We start from the raw sequence: 19,203 nt of genomic DNA on the forward strand, positions 1-19,203 counted from the left end.
TTGGAAGGACTGATGCTGAAGCTGAAACTCCAGTACTTTGGCCACCTAATACCAAGAGTTGACCCATTGGAAAAGACTCTGATGCTGGGAGGGATTGGGGGCAGGAGAAGAAGGGACGACAGAGGATGAGATGGCTGGATGGCATCACCGACTCGATGGACATGAGTTTGAGTGAACTCTGGGAGTTGGTGATGGACAGGGAAGCCTGGCGCACTGAAATTCATGGGGTCGCAAAGAGTCAGACATGACTGAGCAACTGAACTGAACTGATATAATATCACTTTTATGTGGAATCTAAAAATTCTAGACTTAAAGAAACTGAGAGTAAAATGATGCTTCTAATCATCTCTCAGTGGATTCTAGTTAAGCACACAGTGGAAGTAACATGTTTCCTATGCAAAGACAACATTAAGGTTAAGACTAGTTATCATCTGAACTCACTTTCCAAGACATTCTCACACAGAAAGGAGTGTGGAGCTCAAAGACACGGGTGTTCTCTCTTTGGACTCTTACATTTATTTTTCTGCTCCTGCCCTGACACTTGACATAGTCTGCAAATGCTTAAGCAGGGATTCGGACCTAGACCTGTAGGGCCCATGTCTGTACTGCCTATGCCTTCTTCATGATCCATACAGAGAAGGAAGTGCTTGGATTTCTGAACATTAACCAAAAGGATCTGAATAAAATCTAAGATTTTTAGAAAGGGAAAGATTTTAAGTAAGTAAAGTGAATGACGTTCATTTTTATGAAAGAATCTGAAGAATCATGTCAATGTTTAGACATGATTTCAAAGCTGCAATAGCATGTAAAGGAAATGTGAGAGAAAATAGAAACTCCCAGTGTCAAGCACTGTCTTTATTTCAGGTTTTATTCCCACCTACCATTTCCGAATACTTTTCTTACAGTTTCAGTATGTGCTCAGAAAAATGGGTGTAGGGTGGATGGGGAGAAGATGAATGGATTCCTGAAAAATATCACTTCCTAGTGTTATTACATTGATTCATAATAAAGTGACTAACAACATTTGGCAAGAAGAGCCTTGACTATACACATCTTAAAAGAGTCTGGGACTCAGCAGGTGAGCTGCAGAGGATTGAAGGATGCTCACTGTGAAGCTGGACTTCTCTGGGTTTTAATTTTGCCTTTCCATTTACTAGCTGTGAAATTCTGAGCATATTGCATGATCCCTCTATTATTCAGTTTCCTTTCTGCAAAATATTTATATCTGATTAATAGGTTTATTCCAAACATTATTATCACGTGTTAACTTCTAAGGTCTCTGTTATGCCAAGACTGTCTGCTTTCAAGTGTTGTACCTATAAGAGCTAAAGACAGGTCTAGACCATGAGACGGAGAAGGTGATGGGCACTCCACTCCAGCGCTCTTTCCTGGAAAATCCCATGGATGGAGGAGCCTGGTGGGCTGCAGTCCATGGGGTCGCAAAGAGTCAGATAGGACTGAGCGACTTCACTTTCACTTTTCACTTTTATGCATTGGAGAAGGCAATGGCAACGCACTCCAATGTTCTTGCCTGGAGAATCCCGGGGACGGGGGAGCCTGGTGGGCTGCCGTCTCTCGGGTCGCACAGAGTCGGACACGACTGAAGCGACTTAGCAGCAGCAGCAGCAGCAGCAGCATCAGCAGACCATGAGAGGGTCTGATATATAGCAGTGTGCTTCGTTAGTTATATTGACTGTTAAAGTTCCACAGTGATTTTATTCTACTTGGTAAATCACCATTGCTCCTATTCCCCTGAAGAAAACCTCTCCATGACATCCATTATGACCTGCACAGAGTACCTAAACTTCCTCACTTATTATTGCAGAAACCAAAGAGTTATGATCTGGCCCCACAAGGACCCTTCTCTATCTATGAATTGATTTGTTCTGATTAGACTTGTCATCTCCATACTGCTTATTAAATATTTTAAATATCATGTCTGTGTATACTTGACAGGCAAGAAATTTGAAATTAAGAGAAAGTTCTTGAATAAACAAACATACAACTATTTATTGAGAAGCAATAAACTATTTTTCACCTGAAACCAATGGACATTAAAAAAAATAAACCCTGATTATTAGCAATCAGCCTCAGGTACATTCACATAGGCATAGATATATTTTTCACCATTTAGCTTCAAGAACATTATTATGGTACAGTGTTACAAGGTGGTGTTTACCTTATCGTGCTGAAGGTATGTGTGTGTCTCTGATGTTGGTATAATCCTCATTTTTATAGCCATTAAAATACTTATTCACTCTGAAAGCATACATTAAGCATCTACTATATGTCAGGTCCTGGGATAAATGATAAGGATTTAGAGGTGACCTTGCCAGGTCCACAGGAGCTTGGAGACTGGTTTGGGAAAAAAGTTCGGTAGATATGTAAACAGTTGAATTGTAGTTCAGGAATCATTCATGGATTAGAGGGAGAAATGAAGTGTTATTGGAATTTCGAATACTTGTATCCTGAGAGATCTGGAGAAGGGTTCAGTAGGAGCTCACATTTTACATAGATTTTAAACAGTGAGAAATGTTTTGCCAGATGAAGACCTATTGTCTGTGTATAGGTCAAAAGAATAGCGTATATAAAGTCACAAGGTCGTAAAAGGCCTGATCTGTTCCAGTGTTCGTGCAGCCCAGGGAATGTGAGAGGAACATGGGAAAGTGAAGCCTTTCGTGTTTGGCTTATGTGGGGAATTGCAGGAGAAGCACTTGTTAATGAGATCACCAGGGGATTTTAGGCAGCTAGGGCACGCTATCAGGTGGGTGCGTCACCTGCTTTCTGAGCAGAGCACTCTCGCAGCAGCACAGGGAGAGTAAACCAGAGGCTCTTGCTACAGGACCAAGAGGCTCTCAGCTGCTGTACATCACATAAAAGTGCTTCAGGGAGATAAAGATATCATAGAGAATGAACACTTCCCAATTTGAAAGTCATCCTTACAAGGAAAATCAATCCCAGAGGGTTGTTTAGGGAGTGGGCATGGTATAGAAGGAGAGCTGGGTAATTGAGGGCTAAATTGGCCCCTCATTTAAATACCTCAATGCGCCTGATTTGGAAAAGAGGCCCAGCTCAGAAACCAGTTAGCATCAGCTAAGGTCCTGTGCCGGAGAAGCTCGAAAGGCCTCGCCAATAGGCCTCATGGATTTAACCTCGGTGTTCTCCTTCCTTCTGGAAACCAAGATTGGATAACCACCTACAGAGGGCCATGTTCTTTCCTGGGCTGACAGTATTGGGAATTTCTCTCTACATGCTGCTGCTCCCATATAAGTGAAGTCTGAAAAAGTGGGAAGCTGTCCTGCTGGCAGCCAGTCTGCGATGTTTCCAAAAGGGTAAATGTGGTATTCCAGCCAGCTACTCTGTGACTTTACTTGGAACAAGAGGGACACAAGGCCGCTCTACAAAAAATCTTCTGAATATCTCCGTCTTCTGACCCATGAGAGGAAGTGACTGCTGCTCTTTGTCAGTGATAAATCCTCTTCTGTCCTGGGTTTTTAAGCAATGTGTTCGTGGTAAGATGGCCCCTGTTTTTCTGAAGGTTAATTCAGCCCATGGGGTAGTTGCTGTACAGTTTAAACTCCCCAGCCAGGCTGTTTTTAGAAAGAATTAAGCCTCTATGGGGATTTTAAACTCCTCATCTCTAAGGTAAAAGTCTCCAATTCAGGGTTGGTGGGAGGATATTGTCTGCTTGAAAGAGTGAACGACAAAGAAAGGAAAATGAGGGGAGTAGGGCCCTGACCTAAATGAGGGAATCCCCATGAGAAGAGCCCTGTGCTTGGTGATAAAACCTGAGGGATTTTGTAGAGAAGAACTAGCTAATGGCAGTTTATTTATTTTTTTGCTGTATGTTCTGATGTCTCATAATACATGCTCTGGATGAAATCTATAGATTACTGTGAGAGTCTGTGGGGTGCAGGGTAGCTCCCTGCAGAGAGGAGCCTGTGCAAAGGTTTCAGTGGGTGTGGATTCGGCCAAACAGCTGTTGCCAATGTACTGAAAAGGCGGGCAGGTATTATGTATGAGGTGAGGACAGAAACAGACTAGGGCTTAGAAGGATTTTGATTGTCTTAATAAGAGCTAGGGATAGCCACTAAATCATTTTCCAGAAGTTTTTTTTTTGCATTATGTGTTGTATACACATTATCCAAACTGATTGTAATGTGGGTAATTCATTTTAGGGTGACAAGCAGGTATACAGTAGACTTATAATGAATATTCCAGGTGAGATAAGGTGGGAAGATGTGGTAGATTCTGGAGATGCTTAGGAAGTAGAATCACCCACTGATGTTTGATGATTCATGTGGAGGGTTGGAGGGTGGACTTCTGGCCTGCCCAAGCGAGTCAACAGTGGGACATTAGTTGTGATTTAGAATCCTGAAGGAAGAATAGGGTTGTGGGGGAAGAACAAGAGTTTAGTTTTCTACCAGTTAATTTGTAGGTGTCTTTGGGATACCCATCAGGACGGGAGAGGTAGACAGATTGAGCCCAGAAAAGCCTGCAGGATGGTAGATTGAACTCAGGTGTAACTTTGAGAGTTATTGTCATGCAGATGACATCAGGCAGGATCACCCAAGACAGCTGTTCTCAGAGTTTAGAGTGTATGCAAATTATCTGGAGAGCTTGGTAAGCAGCAACTCACCACTCGCCTCTAGAGTTTCCGATGCAGTAGGTCTGGAATCGGGCTCATGGGTTATCATTGCTCATATACTCTCAGATAATGCCAATACTGCTGGTCTAAGGACCATGCCCAGAGGAGCCCTCACCTAGAGACAAGTAAAAGTTGGTTTTCCCCCACCCATCCCACCAAAAAAAGGAAAAAGAAGTGGTCCCTGGGAAGCAGTCTAGTGGAACAAGTCAGACTGTGTTGGTCGAATCCAGAAGCTTCCAGCTCAGAACCATGTGATATTGGGTAAATGACATAAATCTCTAAGATTTAATTTCCCCATTTATAAAATGAGGATGGTAAGTAGTAGCATAAATTCATAGTGTTATCTTAAGGCCAAAAGATAGCTAAAGGAAAATGCTTAGTGTCCCACTGGAGTATATGTTAGTGTTATTTAAAAACTATTCCCTGAGTAATCTACTTTAAATAGAAGTTAGGTGACAGAAACCAAGAAGAAAGGGGAAGATCAGCATTATGTAATAGTAGGAGCCAATGAAAGGTTTTTCATGAATATGGGAGTGACAGAGTATTGGATGCTTCTGAGAGTTCAAGCAAGATGAGGGGGGAAAAAAACTTTAAAAAATCTATTGGATTTAGAAATTGCTAGTGATGTAGACTGAACCATTTTATAGGTTGATGTGGGGAGCAGAGGGATGGTGCTTCAGTGACACTAGCTAGTATTTCTTTTTATGCATCTCAGTCTAACTTTTTAAAAGTTTAATTGGAGGCTAATTACAATATTGTGGTGGTTTTTGCCACACATCGACATGAATCAGCCATGGGTGCACATGTGTCCCCCACCTCAACCGCCCTTCCACTCCCCCCCCACCCCATCCCTCTGGGTTATCCCAGAGCACCAGCTTTGAGTGCCCTGCTTCATGTATCGAACTTGCACTGGTCATCTATTTCACATATGGTAATATACATGTTTCAATGCTATTCTCTCAAACCATCCCTCCCTTGCCTTCTCCCACATAGTCCAAAAGTGTGTTCTTTACATCTGTGTCTCTTTTACTCACTGGTATTTTTTTTTTTAACTATTGTGACTGAATGCAGTTTGTATAGGTATGTGTATATGTACACGTAGAAGGGAATATATTCAGCTTTAGGGTAAATGTTGCATTTACCCTATAAATATTTTTTACCTAAATAGCATTTATTTACCCTGTAGATAAAATCCCCAATAAATGCATTATCATTGAATAAACTATGTCCTGTGTAGGTTTATTTAACTTAATACAGTTTTTAAAAACAATATTTCAAGCTGAAACTTGGCCCAGGTATGTCACACAGGTTTGGTATGGGTCCTTTCTACATTTTTTTTTTTTTTTTTTGCCAGAATTGATGGCTCTGGGATTCCTCAGGAACTGTCAGTTCCCACAGCAGCACTGTGACTCAACTGAACTTTTAAATTCCTTGCCCAACACTCCCCAATTCTCCCACGCCAACAAAGTGAACAATTGTCTGATATTTGGCAGCAGGGAGAAAGCTATCTTTGCTTTTCGCCAACTGAGAAATGGTTTGTTTCCCTTTCAAACACCACTTCATTCTTCTTGCAATTTTCCTTGACCGTTAATACTTTATAACTCAGTTTCATCCTGTGTGCCTTCCTGGGAGCCTGGTAAGTGGCAGATTCTAGAGAGGATTTTAATGTATGGCAGCATGTCTCATTTACACAGCTTCCATCCATGGAAGACCTTGCCAGAGTCGACAACCATATTTAAATGGCTTCTAGACTGTAAAGGTATTTTGCTAATACTAAATCTGGTAGATTGTGTCACCAGATTCTAATTTTTCTTAGAGAATCGTCGTGTCATGAACTTAGTAGGGGAAGGAGGAAAGTGCTTCATGAATCTGACACTTGCAAGTCAGGCATAGGAAGATGGATTTAGGGTCTAAGCTATGCCTTGTCACTCTCTTCCTCAGGTCTTTCTGCTCTTCCTATCTAGAATTCATTTTCCTCTGCCAATTAAATCATGCCCATTCAAGACGTAGCTCCAATGCCAACCCTTTGGGAAGCCTTTAGAGATAACTACAGCATGAATTAAGCTCTCCTTTTCTCTGATTATCTGCTACAATTATTATCTGTAATAGCCCATTTAGCACTCTTGTTCCTGCAACAAAATCTGTGTTCCCACAGTATGCAGGGTTGTGCTGGCAAAAGAGAAAACCTTCATAAGTAATATTCAGGTTCAAGTTAGTACTTAGGGGAGAAAACCAGTCATTGTTTTCATTCATTAATAAATTAACTTTCATTGCAAAATCTGCTGGGATTTCTGTCTTCCAGCCTTACATTTTCTTCCCATTTTGCCTTTAATGAATTAACCACCACCATTTCCCACTGTGCATTTAATTACCGTACTGATTGCTTACTATGTATGCTATGTGATGTGGAAAGAATACAGAACTTAAAAGCAAAATATTCTTCCTGATCTCCAAAGAGACCAAAACCCATAAAAATAAAGGAAAACACATTGACTACATAAAAAAAATGCCATGTGAATGTCTGGGTAGTTGAATAGCCTCTGTGGTCCCAAGTGAATGGGCGCTATTTATCAAACTAGCAACCACACATCCTTGACCTGAGACGCTGAACTTGGCTCAGGTGCTTGGAAGACCCATCCTGACTACCATCTCCATTCATCTTAAGCCTTCAGTTCAGTCGCTCAGTCATGTCCAACTCTTTGCAACCCCATGGGCTGTAGCACGCCAGGCTTCCTTTTCCATCACCAACTGCCGGAGCTTGCTCAAACTCATGCCCGTCAAGTCGGTGATGCCATCCAACCATTTCATTCTCTGTTGTCCCCTTCTCCTGCCTTCAATCTTTCCCAGCATCAGGGTCTTTTCCAATGAGTCAGTTCTTTGCATCAGGTGACCAAAGTATTGGAGTTTCAGCTTCAGCATCAGTCCTTCCAATGAATATTCAGGGTTGATTTCCTTTAGAATTGACTGGTTTGATCTCCTTGCAGTTCAAGGGACCTTCATGCTCTTTCAGAATATTTTTCCTACTTATTTTTTCCTCCTGTCTTTGCCTCTAGTTTGTGGAGTTGATTTTATGCTCTTATAAAATTCTAAGCACTTTACTTAAATTGCTTTTGGAACTCTTCTCATTTCCTAACTTCTAAACATTTATTCGTTTAGAATTTTTCTTTTATGATGATAACAAGGTGTATACACTTGACTATATAGAACATTTAGAAAAACACTCGTGTTATAAAAAGATCATTCTTCTATGAACAACTATTGTGTGCACCTGTGTCAGGCCATCTGTGAAGTGAAGTGAAAGTCGCTCAGTCATGTCCGACTCTCTGTGACCCCATGGACTATACAGTCCATGGAATTCTCCAGGCCAGAATACTGGAGTGGGTAGCCTTTCCCTTCTCCAGGGGATCTTCCCAACCCAGGGATCGAATCCAGGTCTCCCGCATTGCAGGCGGATTCTTTACCAGCTAAGCCACAAGGGAAGCCCCAGGCCATCTGTAAGGCTGTGGATCAGAGATGTGAAGAACTTCTGTGCAAGCTCCTGGTCCAGTAAGATGTGGAGTTCATGAGCTAATGTGGGAGAGAGGTGCCTGATAAGGAAGTACTTTGGAGTAAGGGAGAGTCTTGGAGGTACTTTGGAGTAAAGGAGCATCTTGAAAGACAAATCCAAATTTATGGAAATATTTGATCCCTTTTGGTTTACTTGCTTGGAACTTTACCCTGGTAATTGTTTGAAGACAAAGAGAACTCTGTAACAATATTATTTATCAGATATCATTCCTAGAAAGAGAAGATGTACTTTTGAACTTTTAAAACATGACAAAATAGTACCATATACTGCAGCTATCTATCTTATATTTGTAATGTACTCAATATGTCAAAAACAAATGTAAACCTATATGGATGGGCTTCTATATGTATGTGCTACATATATGGAGGTGGCACGGTGGTAAAGGATCCCCTTGCCAATGCAGGGGACGGAGGATTTGGGAGTTCGATCCCTGGGTTGGGCAGATCCCCTAGAGAAGGAAATGGCAAACCACTCCAATATGATTGCCTGGAAAATTCCATGGACAGAAGAGTTTGGGGGCTATAGTCCATGGGGTTCCAAAGATTCAGACACAACTGAGTGACTGAGCTTACATATATGTATATACTTATAAGCATAGATATAAATATCAGAGGGTATCATCCAAATTGCTACTGTCTCTTTGTTGGACTATGTTTGTTCATAAGTAATACAAAGCCTAACAGTGATTTAGACATAGTATACATATGATTTACTTTATCAAAGTATGTCGGAGAAGGCAATGGCACCAAAGTATGTAGGTGATCTTAAGAGAAAGCATAGAAGCCAGTGATATCATTAAGGAAATCTTCTATCTTTCCACCCACATATTTGGTATGATGCTTTACAATATAAAATTTCACCTTACGGTGAATTTGATTTACCTTTCCCAACACCTCTGTTATTTTAGGAGACTAGTGCTATATGGTGGAGAAGGCAATGTCACCTCACTCCAGTACTCTTGCTTGGAAAATCCCATGGATGGAGGAGCCTGGTGGGCTGCAGTTTATGGGGTCGTGAAGAGTCAGACACGACTGAGCGACTTCACTTTCACTTTCCTGCATTGGCAACCCACTCCAGTGCTCTTGCCTGGAGAATCCCAGGGACGGCGGAGCCTGGTGGGCTGCCGTCTATGGGGCCGCACAGAGTCGGAGGTGACTGAAGTGACTTAGCAGCAGCAGCAGTGTGATATGGATACTATATAGTGAAATGCATAGGTAAATTGTTACAGTTTCAAATTTACTGACACCCGCATTTCATTTATCTATACAAGGATCAAGCCTAGTGTTCTATTGTGTATCAAATTATTTAAAATACTTATTGTTTTTTAGAATCTAGTCAAATCACGGTGAGGAATAATTGTATGTTGTTGTTGTTTGGTCGTTCAGTTGTGTCCAATTCTTTGTGACCCCATGGACTGCAGCATGCCAGGCTTTTCTGCCCTTCACCGTCTCCTGGAGCTTGCTCAAACTTCAGATTCTCCAAGCTATGAAAATAGAAAATGTGAGGGCACGTTATAATTGACATTTCTGTCCTCTCCCACCTCAGACTTTTGCAGAGGCATTTTACTTGGTTCTGATCCTTTGTGTTGTACTGATGGATGGTAACGTAACGGGAAAAGCAGTTGGCAGAATTGGGCGGTAACCCCTGGAGACAGTAGTTGTCAGATGGAAACTAATTGATTTTAATTACTCTGCCATTGTATTGCTCGTGGAGTCTGTAGCCTGTTAAAACCACTGATTGTAAAATAAGGATCTCACTTTTTATCCTGTAGGTTATGTTAATGAAAAGCTGTTCTTAGAGGAATGATCAGTGAAATCAATAAATAGATAATAAGAAATTAAAAGAAAACTTAACTAACTGATCATGAATTAATATACTTCAGCAGAGTAGCAGTCAACTGTGTGGTGGTTCATAATGAATTTTTGGCTCAGAGCTCTTGAATCCTAAATATTCCCATAGAAGGAGAAATTGATTCTGCATAACTGTTTATCACAAACTGTCTGGAATAACAAATCTTCCCTGTAGAGGAGATCTCCTGGAAAACAAACCAAAACAGTCTTTTGCAGAGCCTTTAATGCAAGCCAAAGTATGTTAACAGGCAGGTATTTTGAAATAGAAAAAGTTCCCATTGTAACACTAAGAAAAGATTAGAAGTGGATTTTTCAAAGCTCATAGTATATGAATAGTATGAGTGGGGGTTCTGTGTGAATCTGAAGGCAGTTTTTTTGCAATATTTATTAGTACTAAAATGAGTACACTAGAATGATAAAATTAATGTTAAATTATGTTTTTTTATTGTAAGATATGTATTACATTTTATATGATAATTGTTTCTTTTATGATCATATCTTTTGCCAGTGGCACTTAAACTTTAGTGATATTAAAATTGTCAGATTTATTGAAGACATTTTTTACTGAGCACTAATTCTGATTAAGGCTCAACCTCTGACCTCAAAAAACTCAGGACAAAGAAACAGATAAATGTGTAAACAAGTGGCTACTTTCAGCATTGAATACAGTGATACAAACAATAAAAGGTGCTGAGGGACACAAAGGGAAGATGATACAAGCTCTGAAGGATTTCTGGACGTTTTCCAGCAAACCAAAAGATGGCCCAGGAAAAAGGATCGGTGTTATAGTTCTGGTATTGGGGAAATAGGATAAGAGTTGGAAATGAGGTTGTATGTTTTAGGATTCAAGATGAGGTTAGTCAGGCAAAATTCTACATGGCCTATGCGTTTCTTTGCTCTTCTTAGGAATTTGGAGTTATTCCTGTGGGAAAGGGGCTCCTTGAGGCCTTTTAGGTGTTGGGAGAATATGAGTAAATTTTCTTCCTGTGTAATAACTCTCCCCTGTATTTGGATGATGGGCAGAAAGAGGCTCATTGTGACCTCCGGTTAGCAAGCTGGTACAATGGCCCTTGCTGCTGTTGAACATTATTATTAATCTATATCTATGTAAAGGAAGGCTTCCCAGGTGGCTCAGTGGTAAAGGATCTGCTTGCCAATGCAGGAGATGCGGATTCGATCCCTGGGTTGGGAAGGTCCTGTGCAGAGGGAAATGGCAACCCGTTCCAGTATTCTTGCTTGGAAAATCCCAAAGACAGAAGAGCCTGGCAGTTTACAGTCCATGGGGTAGCAAAGAGTCAGACACGACTTAGTGACTAAACACACACACATAAAGGAAATTAAGAGCTTACATGCTGAATCATGTATTCATCTTTGACTTTTCACATACATTTTTTTTTTCTTGAATGTTGCAATGAAATTGGTGCTAATATTTCAGTTGCTTAAAATTCTGAGACAAGAATGTCTACATGTTCTAACAGATTTCTTCATCCAGTAGAAAGCACAAACTTATTATGTTTCATATTTAGAAACCTGATATAGAGATATGCTACTGCTGCTAAGTCGCTTCAGTCGCCTCCGACTCTGTGCGACCCCATAGACAGCAGCCTACCAGGCTTCCCCGTCCCTGGGATTCTCCAGGCAAGAACATTGGAGTGGGTTGCCATTTCCTTCTCCAATGCATGAAAGTGAAAAGTGGAAGTGAAGTCGCTCAGTTGTGTCCGACTCTGTGCGACCCCATGGACTGCCGCCTACCAGGCTCCTCCTTCCATGGGATTTTCCAGGCAAGGGTACTGGAGTGGGGTGCCATTGCCTTCTCTGGATATAGAGATATAATTTACTTTAAAATGTAAATGATTATGATTTTTAAAAAGCACATATAAGATAATGCTAAAAAAATGACATTAATTTAGTCCTGTTAAATATTTACTAGAAACATTCTTTACATTTGAGATTCTGTTTCAGAATTTGGAACATTTGCATTTTAATTACATAATAAAAGGAGAAAGTGAAAGAATAATTGCCTTAGCTATTAGCAAATTACAGCTGTAACTAAAAAATAAAACACAGAAAATGACATTGGTATCCATAGAAGAGTCACAGTACATGTACATTGATCAGATGTTTAATGACATTGCAGAGCAATAAAATAAATACACTAAAAAGATTGTATTCAATCCTTTAATACAACATGTTTCTCAACACTGAAATTAATGAAAGCTAATTTGAGGTTTTTGATTGTAGGGTCATACAGCTTTTGCTGTTAATGTATCCACTGATGGGACTTGTCTAGATATGATTCCAATTGTTAAAATCTTGTGGAAAAATAAGACAGTTGAATCCAGTAATTGTTTTAGTCCTACCTGCTCTAACAGAATACCACGAACACGGTGGCGTACAAACAACAGAAATTTATTTCTCATAGTTATGGATGCTGTAAAGTCTAAGATCAAGATGCCCATGGATTCAGTGTCTGGTTAGGACTTCCTAGTTTGTAGAGGGCTATTTTCTTGCTGTGTCTTCATATGACTGGAATGGGTGAAGGAGCTGTCTGAAGTCTTTTTTATAAGAGCATTAATCCCATTCAAGATCTACTCACCTCCCAAAGGCCCCACCTCCTAATTCCATCGCTGGGTTTCAATATATGAATTTTGTGGGGACATAAACATTCACTGTATAAAATGGTCATACTCAGTTGTGTTTTTATCAGTCCACTGAGGGGTTCATCCTGTCTGTCTAGTTCCTAAGGTCAGCGGTCACGAGAAGGCCTCAGTGCATAGATCCAGGCCAATGACAGGATCTGGGATGTCAGAATGAGCTGCTGACAGTATTTCATTGTGTTTCTCATGACAGATACAACGACATATTCCACGGAGAGATCCGAGCACTTCAAACCCTGCCGAGACAAGGACCTTGCCTACTGTCTCAACGATGGCGAGTGCTTTGTTATTGAAACCTTGACCGGATCCCATAAACACTGTCGGTAAGTCCCTGTGGCGACTGACACTAAGGGCAGGTCCTCAGAGAGGCCTGGAGACGGAAATCTGTGCTGAGCTCGAGAAACATACAATGTGATACCCATAGTCCGGTGCTGGAATGGCAGAATCAACAGTCTTAATAGGGGAAGAACAAGGCTGGTATCTTTAGTATTTGAGAAAGAGAAAACTGAATTTTTGCATGACAGAGCAAACTGCTCTTTTAAGATCTAGAGCCTCAATATTTATTGTGAACCAAACCCCAGAGGCTGTAACTGTGTCCAGAGAAAACCACATCTTATTTTGATTCTGCCCCTGTTGATTAATTTCAGTCCCCCCCCCCCTTTTTTTAACACCTCTGATGATGAAATACTCTCCAGCAAGATGTTGTAAATGAAATCATAGTCCTGTTATAGTCTAGGTAGAGAACTACTCAGTGAAAATTCCCGGTGGAGATCAAGAAGGTGTTTAATTGGTTTTTAGAGACATAAGGTTATATAACTGCTAAAAATAAAAACAAGCGGAGATAAATAGTTGGTCTTGTAGACACTGCAGCTTTAAGCCTCCATAGAAGAATCAAATTAGCATCCAAAAAATACTTCCCACGGAGCTTTTATTTTGAGCTCTACCCTGGTAATTTGTTTTTCCTTGCAATTGTATATGCTTCAGTGATTATATATATCCACACCCTTTTCCTTTTCTTTATTTACTCTTCTCATATGACACAGTTATTAAATTAATTATTCTGAATCGTGAAGCATGGAAAATTATGACTTTCTTTTCTTGCTATTGCTAGCTATTATAAAACTTTATTCCATGTTGTTTTATTAAGATGGCACAGAGAAATGTGTCTTATGGTTTTGAACTTAGAATGTGTCAGCAAATCCTGCCTGCCTCCACAAGCCAGCTTTGGTTCAAGGGGGTGGGGGTATGAGGTGCCATAGTGGCCAGTGACACAGGTTTGGAAGAACTGATCAATGATAGTGGCTGATCTCTGTAAGAGCCACCCCACCACGTAGCCCATGGCCTTTCTTCACCCTTCACATGGTGGCTTTCACGTGACGTGGGCAGTGGCATTACACTGACTTCATTTACAAAACTTACAACCCATTTATGTTCTCTGTAAACCCGAGTTAGGGATCAAAGGCAGTGAGAGAGGTTCCTTTCCACATTTCTCTTGCTGTATTTATTAGATCAGTGCGGATACAGGTAGAAAAGACATGGCTGACTTGAAGACCTCAAAAGAAAAGCCAAGAATGAGCTATCATTTCAAATCACAAAGTGCCTCCATGCTCTTTTCAATACCCAGCTATGTGTTAATGTTACCTTCGCCAACCCAGTGGTGTCGTGTGTAATAGGTAGTGCCATCAGATAAGTTTGAATTTACAGTTTATTGAAGGGATGGATCAGAAGTCTCACCTAAAGCGGTGATGGTGTTTTTCGATGGTGTTTTACCTCAGGGAAGCTTCAGATTAGGCCCCACCACTATGCGCAGGCAGGTCTGATTTATCTTTTCCGATAGAATGTCAAAAAACAAAAAAATAATTCCTACTGTTTAACATACAGCCTTGCTATATTCGCTATTAAGTTCATGGGTATATTAGTTTGCTAGGGCAATTCTAACCAAGTACTGCAGATTGGGTGATGTAAACAACAGAAATATTTTTTACCACAGTTTCTGGAGTCTCGAAGATCAGGGTATCGGCAGAGTTGTTTCCTTAAGGGCCACAAGGGAAGGATTTCATCCAGGCCTCTCCCCTCAGCTTATAGATGACGAACTTTTCTGTGTGCCTTTTCACGTTCTTTCCTCTGTACAAGTCTTTATCCAAATCTGCTTTTTCAAAAAGGACACCAGTCCTGTTGGATTAAGGGGTACTCTAATGGCCCTATTTTAACTTAAATGCATCTGTAGACTCTTATATGGTCACATTTTGAGGTCCTAGAGGTTAGCACTTCAGCATGTGAGTTATTTGGGAGACACATCCAATCTGTGACAGTGGATCTCAGGTCCAGAAAACAAAAAAAATCCTTTTCTTTTGCACACGTGTACATGTCTAATTTTTTAAAACATAGACAAGCAGAGGTATATCTGTGGTTTGGCTGGAAATGTGTAATAATTTTGGCCTCTGTCTACATATTTTGTGCATATTTCAGCACAGACAACCTGTTATTTAACATAGAGTCACAACATAGCTAATCATGACAAAAGACCAGCCTAAGACAGGACTGGAACTCGAGTAGGTTAATAGATGCCTATAAATCTCCTAGTAGTGTGTGTGAATAAATCACACATTGCATGTGTCAGCGATTCATCTCCCAGGCTTTGCTGTGAATAAAAGGCTTACATTCGTCCCTGCTTCAGCCACTTCTAAGAATCCCAATGTAGCTATTCATAATGTGCCATTGTGTACAGTGCTGTAATATGTTTCATTTATTCTCCTCCACTCGACAAATGTTTATTGAGCATCTCTTATCACCAAGATACTGTTGAATAAATAAATACAGAAATGAACTTCGGAATTAAATGGCACTGCAGTTTGTAATGCACTTGGAGCAAGTGAAATACTTCATCTCCAGGAAAGAAAGAAAACAAGAGAAATGACTTTCATGTGACTGGCATGCTACCAGGGCTACGTTACTGATGTATTACTAAGTGGATTAGTCAGAGGTTAAAGAAACCACAAGTTAGTAGATTGGAGCAACAGTGTTAATGGGTATACCTGCATCTAGCTCATTAAGTAGTTTGCTTTTTACACATATGCAAAGATTAAACATTCAAACCTGAGAGAAGTTAAACTTATGTATGTATTTTTAGTATTTTAAAAATAAATTGCAATCCCACTGATCTGAATCAAGGTATGTTTTTTCACGTGTTGTGATCATGGTGAAACAATTTTATGTTTCCTTGCCAAGGAAGAGTAGTAACAAAAAATTAAAATTACCTAAAATTTCCTATTCTGCCTGATAGAGATCCTGAAAGTGTATGCCCCAAACTGCAAATCCTTGTGATAAGGGGAGCTTCATGATTTTCTGTTTGTTATTTTCTCAGTCTTTAGTGCATTTTCAAATCTTTGAAAAAACTATTCATGGTGAAGATAGTTAGAAATTATAGAGCAAACTAATGAAAATTTAAGAGGAATACCAAGATCCTAAAATAACTTGATAGGTTTTAAAGAATAATAAATAGTCAAACCTGGTATTGCTAAATTTACAATTTCAGTCACAGATCATTGGTTGGCTGATTAGTAAAAGCAGAACCTTTTGTACTGTGGAGGTTAGTGTAGAATAAAGAAAGATTCATAAATTGGGAAAATAAGTCTGGTTTTTGTGTAAAGGTGGTTGACTTATCAGGTAAAACATCAAAGTTGAATTTTTACTTCTTATATACCCAAAGTTGTTCTTAATGAATTTAAAAGGTAATATAATAAATAAATTATTAGAGAAAACAGTAAATAAAATTAAATATGTCTTTACATCAGCAATTGAAAGTAAAAAAAAAAAAAAGCAATGAGCAATAAACAATGAAAGGAAAAATGAACAGCCTTGAAGCAACTTTTTTTCTTTTTTTCATCTGAATGTCATAAGTCAGAAACAAAATTGAAAGTGTCAGTAAACTACAATAAGCATGGCAAGGAAATGATATTTTGATGAAGTCAATAGATCAATAAGAGTAACACTAAAATTAAACCTCGGTGGGAAAATGGGCAAAAGACAGGAACATCCTCTTCCCTTGAAATGGAATCCAAATAACCAATAAGCATGAAACATACTCAACCTCACAGAGAAATGCAAATTAACTTGTTTGCTCATCATATATTGTAATGATGTTTAAAAGTAGTTTGGCAAGGACAAAGTAAAAACCATCATCTCATTCACTAAACTCGATGGAGTGTACTTTGTTAAACATCTTCTGTAGGTGATGCATCAGCGTGTTTCCGTATCTTTACATTTTTTCCTAAGAGTTAGCTTAGAGAAATGTATATGTATATTTGTTTTTAAGAGCATTCACTATAGGATTTGTAACAGCAAAACAAAGAAAACTTGAATTCTGATGTCTATATAATTCAGAACATATCTATACCATGGATGCATTCAACATAACTTGAATTTTCCTAATTTTAAGACTATGAAAATGCTCAGTATATCATGTTACATACAAAAATCAGGATGTAGAACAGTAAAAATGAACATAAGTAGCAATCCGGTTCTGAAAAAGAACTAAAGAAAAACGCTAATAGGATTTATAGCTGTTGTCTTCTTTGAACCTTGAGGTTTCCAAGATCATTACATTGCACACGTATTTCATTTACGTAACATCTGGTTAAGACACTTGACCCATGCTTCTCATCTTTCCATTAAGAAAGACAGCGTCCCTGTCTTTGTTAAATGAAGGTCATTATAATTCACTATTAGGCTGATAAGAGAACTTTCAATTAAGCCATTCTAGATTAAACACTATAAAGCCTGTTAGGACGTGTCTGCTCCTTTTATTAAACTTTCATCTATGCTCTTTATAATAATCATTTTCTATGCTGAATTCGTGTGTTTTGAAACATAAAAAAAAGGGATTGAATAATAGGATGATATATTCTGCAGAAATTAAGCTGAGTAGAGAAGGAAAGGAAGTACTAGAAACACCTCGAATCAAAGTATCCTGAATAAAAGCAGGGTATTCTCTAATATATTTATTTTTATGCCATTTCTAGAAATTTTAAGAACTTTGGAAATGGTGCCTTTGTAGCATATTTCACTGGAGTTGAAAGTGGTAGCCATCGTAACTGAAAAGATTGCTAGGTATTTGAATGGACCAAATGTGTTTCGAGGCCAACTTCAAGTTAAAAGGATGTGTCTCTTCTGAATTGAAGCTCATTAAATGTTGCACCAGCCTTGCTACAGAAATGGATTCTCAAAACTTTGGAAAGAATAACATTTGAGCTAAATTTGACCTGTAGTGATCATTTTGGAAATCTATCAAGCAATTCATTTGAAGATGCTTGAATCACTTGAAATATGGAACTGCTGGAAAGAGAGGCAAGCAGTCCAATAACAAGCATTGCCCGAGGCAATACTTCCATAAAAGTGCTGATGGAATGTACAGCTAGCTGGGTAAAATGCTCATAGGAGTTGGTGAGTGGAAGGGGGGAGGGTTTGAAAGGGGAGGAGAGCCGGAGCAGGAGATGCTGTTCTTCACTGTATCTAGTTCTGCTTCAGTAGGTTTTGAAATCAAAGCTGCCATTTTTATGTGAATTGATTGGGCACAATGTAACGATATCCCTGTGATATACTATATAAAATTACAGGACCATCCCTATCAGTGCTTTGCTCCATCAGTTTGGAAGTCCATTAGCTTTTCCACCTGGGGAAGGTCCTATTATCATAAGTTTCTCCAGTAAGTGCTCTGAGAGTGGCCACTTCTAATTCCCTGTGGTTGTAGCAAGTCAGAATGGAAATGGGGTTTTGGCACACATCCCTAAGCTCCGTTGATGGGAGAGGATGGAGGCTGAATTGTCTATAAATCCAAGCCTAGTGGCAGAGTCTCAGTGGAGTGGAATTGAATAGCAGGGTGAAGAACCTTGGAAGCATTTTCAAGTTCATCAGATAATTGTGTTCAGGAGAATGTTAGCCACAGCCCAGACGTAATTTGAATAATTTGCAGCAGCCATGTTCATCCTAGGTGGTCTGCTGACTGCCCTTGTCAAGAAGAAGTGAGCCAAGTAATCACTATGCATCTGTTTCTTTTCTGTGGATGAAGATGATCAAAATAGTCTCATTAACTCAGAAAGCAAACAAACCAAGAACACCACCACAGTGAATGAAGTTTTGCAACGTTATGACTCCTAGGCAGTGGTTTACTTCTTCCAGCTTAAACTGTTTACATTCCACCAGAGCTGGGGTTACTTAAAGGGCTACTGAAACACCAGAAGACCAGAAAAGCACATTTGATAAAGAATAGCAGCATATCTTTTAGTTGATAACCATAGGCTTTTTTTTTTAACTTTAATATTTTATTACTTGATTAGCAGCTCTCCTTAAGGCATGGAATAGTTTCTTTTTGTTGTTGTATCAAAACCATTCGTGTTTTTAAATTGTTTTCTTACATGATTTAGGGTAAGAGGTACGTGAGGCAAATGTGGGTGTTCAAGATAAAGACACTTGAGTTAAAAG

General features: G+C 39.5%; 1 protein-coding gene across 6 annotated transcripts in view; it reads left to right on the forward strand.

Annotated features, from left to right (window-relative positions):
* The window catches only part of NRG3 (neuregulin 3), a 1,226,542-nt gene that overhangs the window by 510,198 nt on the left and 697,141 nt on the right, over nucleotides 1-19,203 (forward strand). For all 6 annotated transcript variants that reach the window (XM_061405513.1, XM_061405517.1, XM_061405516.1 and 3 more), the window contains exon 2: nucleotides 12,917-13,046. In XM_061405513.1, coding sequence (XP_061261497.1) covers nucleotides 12,917-13,046 — 130 coding nt within the window. The remainder of the gene's footprint in view (nucleotides 1-12,916; nucleotides 13,047-19,203) is intronic.

The sequence above is a fragment of the Bos javanicus genome, chromosome 28 (genome assembly GCF_032452875.1).
Source record: "Bos javanicus breed banteng chromosome 28, ARS-OSU_banteng_1.0, whole genome shotgun sequence".
NCBI lineage: Eukaryota > Metazoa > Chordata > Mammalia > Artiodactyla > Bovidae > Bos > Bos javanicus.